General features: G+C 43.0%; 1 protein-coding gene across 1 annotated transcript in view; it reads right to left on the minus strand.

The window, feature by feature from the left end:
• The window catches only part of TMBIM7P, a 22,852-nt gene extending 20,339 nt beyond the window's left edge, over positions 1-2,513 (minus strand). Inside the window, exon 1 of the mRNA XM_008073847.1 lies at positions 2,249-2,513. Within this exon, the coding sequence (XP_008072038.1) occupies positions 2,249-2,513 (265 nt within the window). The remainder of the gene's footprint in view (positions 1-2,248) is intronic.
• Between the last annotated feature and the right edge of the window lie 3,163 nt (positions 2,514-5,676).

Raw genomic sequence — 5,676 nt, forward strand, 5'->3', positions numbered from 1 at the left:
TCCAACTCAAAAAAAAAAAAAACAAGGACCAAATACAATAAGATTCCCCAATGAAGACCTGGCATCTGTTACAGAGGTGACCAGTTGCTTGGTGACGTTCATTCTCCCTGGCTTCCTAACTATTGGACCCAGATTTTGTCAAGGGAGACACAGGCACGCCTGAAAAATGACAAGAATTGGCCATATGCTACAGATGGGGTCAATGACACATCACTGAAACTCTTGGGTGTAGTTTCTGGGAATTCTCTGAAAAGGGATCTGATTTGACGAAGTTTCCAGACTAAAAACCAATGAATTATATACTTAAACCAGGTGAAGTTTATGATTATAAACTCTATCTCCATAAAGTTGGTTTAGAAAATGTAACCCGTGGCCAAGCAGAGTGGCTCACACTTATAACTGTGGAAGGCCAGGAGTTCAAGACTAGCCTGGGCAACGTAAAAAGACCTCAACTGTACAACATAATTTTAAAAATTAGCCAAGTGTTGTGGTGCATTCCTGCAGTCCCAGCTACTTGGGAGGCTGAAGCAGGGAGGATCACCTGAGCCCAGGAAGCAAAGGTTGCAGTGAGCCGTGATTGTGCCACTGTACTCTAGCCTGTGCGACAGAGTGAGTACCTGACTCAAAAAAATAAAAGAAAATAAAGAAGGAAAATGTAACCCACAACTTTGGGGGGGGGGGGTTGGAGTCTCACTCCATCACCCAGACTGGAGTGCAGTGGCATGCTCATGACCATCCCAGCATCAACCTGCTGGGCTCCAGTGATCCTTCCGCCTCAGCCTTCCGAGTAGCCGGAACTACAGAGCATGCTACTACACCTAGCTAGTTATTTTATTTATTGTAGACAAGGTCTCACCAAGTTGCCCGGGCTGGTCTCAATCTCACAGGCTCAGGCAATCCACTCGTCTCAACCTCCCAAAGTGCTGGGATTACAGGCTGAGCCACCGAGTCTGGCCACCCACATGACTCTTAGTCCATGACAGTGAATGGCGTCCCCTTGTGGCCGTCAGTGCTGCAGCCCTCCCTCCACCCTTTTCCTTGGCTCTTTGCCTTTGCCTTACTACTTACTTACCTACTTCAAAGGCTAGCACTCCAAGGGCATCTTCCAGCCACAGGAAGGAGAGTGAGGACCACAGGAAGATAGCAACAGGATTCAAAGCTCAGTTCATCTGCAAGTTGTTCAGGTCCTAAGAAGGCCTAAGGATGGCAGGCTGGACACTTTAAAACTTAAGCAGACCAGGCATGGTGGCTCACGCCTATAATTCCAGCACTTTGGAAGGCCAAGGTGAGAGGATTGCCTGAGCCCATGGGTTCAAGACCAGCTTGGGCAACTTGGCAAAACCTCATCTCTACAATAAATCAAAAAATTAGCCAGGCGTGGTGGCGCATGCCTGTAGTTTCAGCTACTTGGAAGGCTGAGTGGAAAGGATCACCTGAGCACAGGTCAAGGCTGTGATGGCCATGAGTGTGCCACTGCACTCCAACCTGGGCGATGGAATGAGACTCCAGCTCAAAAAAAAAAAAAAATAGGCCGGGCTCAGTGGCTCAGCCTCTAATCCCGCGGCTTTGGGAGGCTGAGATGTGGATTGCCTGGGCCCGCGGGTTCGAGACCCACCTGGGCACCAAGACCTCATCTCTACAATAAATCAAAAAATCAGCCGGGTGTGGTAGCGCATGCCTGTAATTCCAGCTACTCGGAAGGCTGAGGCGGAAGGATCACCGAAACCCAGCAGGCGAGGTTGTGGTGGCCGGGAGCGGCCATTGCACTCCAGTCTGGGCAACAGAGTGAGACTCCAACTCAAAAAAAAAAAAAAAAAGAAAACAACTCAAGCTAAGCTGAGCACGATGGCTCACACCTGTAATCCCAGCACTATAGAAGACTAATGTAGCAGGATTGCTTGAATTTAGGAGTTCAAGACCAGCCTAAACAACACACAGTAACCCTGTCTCTACTTAAAACCAAACAAACCTTTTTAAACCTTGTATGTAGGTAAAAATATTTTATAATCAATGACTAATTCATATTTTCTTTTTTAAAAAAGTTGTTCACCATATGTTTATTGTGAATATCTGAATGTCCTGGACAACTTGGGAACAGTCGACAATAGCAGCCCAACATATTTCACGATAAAACATGACTCAGAAAAACTGAAGACAAAATTAAATCTTTCTGACAATCTACTTCATGGAAACATTTTAAGAGAACATTTGCTTTCTTTTTCTAAATAGCTGACTTGTTTCTTCTCACCTCTGCGGACAGATGCCTCTGAGAATGGATTGGTTAAAGTTGTATTGCTCTCATTTGGGATGGTCTCATCTGAAATTTGAATCACATAGACATTCGGTGGCTCCCTGGCCTTCGTCTGTGGACTCCTTTGAGTTTCTTGTGGCCTAGTAGAAGGGAAAGATACATAGCATCGACTAGGTTCAGACTGGAGATCTGCTGCTTTCTGAACCAGATACTGATGATCTCCAGAACTCAAGTCTATCGGTTCACTGACCTCCAAGTCCATTTTCCTGGAGGGGAGAATTGTTATTCATGTCCTTATGATCACACACTTCTACAACCTTAGCATCCTCATACAGTTCAGATGACTTTTAATTTTAACTGCCTTGGCTTAGCACTTGCCAAGTTGCTGCTTAATAAATATTTGTTAAATGAATTCTGAACAAATCTTTGTAAGATGAGGCTGATAGAGTAAAATAATTTGCATTTTATTATGAAATTAAGCTCTTTTTGAATTTATTCAGCAAGGAGTTAATGTATTCCAAGTGTGGAGCTGGCCTTGCTGATTCTACCCTCGAAGAGCTTACAGTTCGGAAGAGAAGATAATCAAACAAGCAATAATATAAAAGGCAATATAAGTAGGCTGGGATCATTGGAAGATGATCTGAGTGTCCTTAATGAAGTATGGAGGAACATCTAGGGAGTAGAGGAAGTTTTAAAATCTCGAGAAAGTGGGGTTCAAGTCACGGCTGGAAGTTGAGTAGGAGTTATTCAAGTGAAGAGATGGAGTAAGGTTTCCCAGATGGAGGAACCAGTCTGGACAAAGTAGAAGCAAAGAGACCAGAGGAGACAGGTTCCAGAAACTGAAAGAAGTATATGTAGCTGGAACAGGGAGCTCGAAGGGGAGAGGAGAATGAGGTTAGACTATGAGGAATGATGTTAGATAGTGGGCATGTTATTGGGGGGCTGGCAAGCCAAGTTAATGAGTCTGGACTTTATTCTGAAGGTCATGGATGTGATAGGCAGAGTAAGGGTGCAGCGACGATGCTCACATTCTGATTTCTGGAGCCTGTGAATATGTTATTTGCATGTCAAAAGAAACACTGCTGGCACAGTGGCTCAGCCTGTAATCCCAGCACTTTGGGAGGTGAGAGGATTGCCTGAGCTCAGGGGTTCGCGACCAGCCCAGGCAACTTGGTGAGACCTCGTCTCTACAATAAATCAAAAAATTAGCCGGGCGTAGTAACACACACCTGTAGTTCCAGCTACTTAGAAGGTTGAGGCAGAAGGATTGCCTGAGCCCAGCAGGTTGAGGCTGCAGTGGATGTGAGCTGCCACTGCACTCCAGTCTGGGTGACAGAGTGAGATTCCAACTCAAAAACAAACAAACAAACAAACAAACAAAAGAAACACTGCAGGTGTAAGTTAAAGACTTTGGAAGAAGGTGACCCTGGATTCCCTGGATGGCCCAATGGAATCACAAGGGTTCTTAGGATCATATGAACAAGAAGGAGGCCAAGGGACACAGCTGTTGTCCTGGAAGGGGACCATGAGCCATGAAATGCAGGCAGCCTTCACAAGTTGGAAAAAGCAAGGAGATGAATTTCTTCCATACCTCCGAAAGGCAGCCTTGTTGACAGGAGCCTGATGATAGGTTTCTGACCTCCAGAACTGTAAGGTTATATAAACTAGTTGTTTAAAGGTATGAAGTCTGTGGTCATTCCTAACAGGAGCAGTCAGAAATTAATACAATGGGGAATCATGGGAGGACACAGGAGGAGGCCATGGGATCTGACTCCAGGCTCAGTGTGGAGAATGGGGCAGAGTATGACAAAGTGGAAGCAAAGAGACCAGAAACCCAGACAAGCGTCTCGCAGCCTGAATACAACCATAGGAAAACTGCTATTAATATTGACCAATGAGGCAAAGCAAAAGGCTCCCATTAATCACCTGGGGGACATGAAGACTCCAGCAAGGCCCTGCTGCTGGCCTCCCGTCGCACAAAGTGAGCCAGGTAGGGATTTGAGAAAGAGACCACCAGATGGCAAAGGCTTGGACGAGCCAAGGCCAACTGGAAGGCATAAACAGAAGGGCTGAATAAAATGTCAGGTCTTAGAGGTCTGCTCCTCAAATTAATGCCCAAACTTTACAAAACTCATTGAGATTTTTTTCAGTACTTGGCAGTGTAACTCTAAAGCTCATCAGGAAGAGCAAATATGTGAGAATAATCAAGAAAAAATAGAAAGAGAAAAATTATGGGGGAGAGAGTGGTGATTTACTTTATCGAAAATCAAAATATCATGCTAAATATTTAGAACTGTGATGATGGCATGACAATAGACAAATGGATCAATGGAATGGAAGAGATTCAAGAAACAGACTGATGTATATAGGTGAATTTAATATTTGATAAAGGTGGAATTTTAAATTATTGTCCATGGTTTGGAAAAATTAACGATTATGTACTTGGAAAACAAAATAAAGCTTAATAGCTATTTCAGATCTCATACAAAATGCATTTCAGATGAACTAACGATTTCCTAAATAATAGTAGCCATAGATATTCTACAAGGAAATGCAGGATTATCTGTGTAATTCTTTGCAAGAATGATATCATTAAAAATGTTTGGCAGATTTTGGGAAGAGGAACACTTCAGATGTCATTACAATTCAGAAATGCAAAATGGTAAACATGACATTTGCTACATTTAAAGATAACAAAACAATAAGGAGAAAAGAACAGATAGGCAATTCATAAAGGAAATTTAAATGGTCAATAAACTTAGGAAAAGATGCCTCACAAATAATAACTAAAGAACTGCAAGCAAGAACAGTGGTGAAATGTTGTTTCACTCTTGTGCATAAAAGACTGGCAAAGATTAAGAAGATAATTCTCAGAGTCGCCAGGGAATGAAGGAACAGATGATGCAGGGCCCCTGTGTGACTTGTGAGAGCCTACTCTTGTTTGCCTTTCTCCACAAACGTGGAGAGAGGGGTCCCTTTCTCCACAAAGAAAAGATTGAAAAACATATGTTGTGACTACATTGGCATAAAGATGAAGATGATCCAGTCTGGATTCATTTTATGCCATATGTTAATTATTACTTTAATTTTTTCTCCTGATTTTTAAAGGCATTAAAATATTATAGTGGCCCCTAAACTCTTATGGGCCCTAGGTACTGTCCCATTTTTGCCTAGTAGGTCAGTCAGCCCTGAAGTATTTGTGGGGGCAATTTAGCAGCATCACCCAGAATTAAAAATGCGTATTATTTTAAGACCCAACAGTTACATTTTTAGAAACGTGTCCCATAAACATACCCATACAAATAGGCAAAGCTACATGTATAAAGAAGTTCATTACATTGTTCGTTGTTTGTAGCTGCAAAAAGAGTAAAACAGTTTAAATATCCATCAGTTGGGGGAATGGTTAAATTAATTTTGGCACAAGA

The sequence above is a fragment of the Carlito syrichta genome, unplaced genomic scaffold (assembly GCF_000164805.1).
Source record: "Carlito syrichta isolate Samal-C Ts95f unplaced genomic scaffold, Tarsius_syrichta-2.0.1 Scaffold316198, whole genome shotgun sequence".
Classification (NCBI taxonomy): Eukaryota; Metazoa; Chordata; class Mammalia; order Primates; family Tarsiidae; genus Carlito; species Carlito syrichta.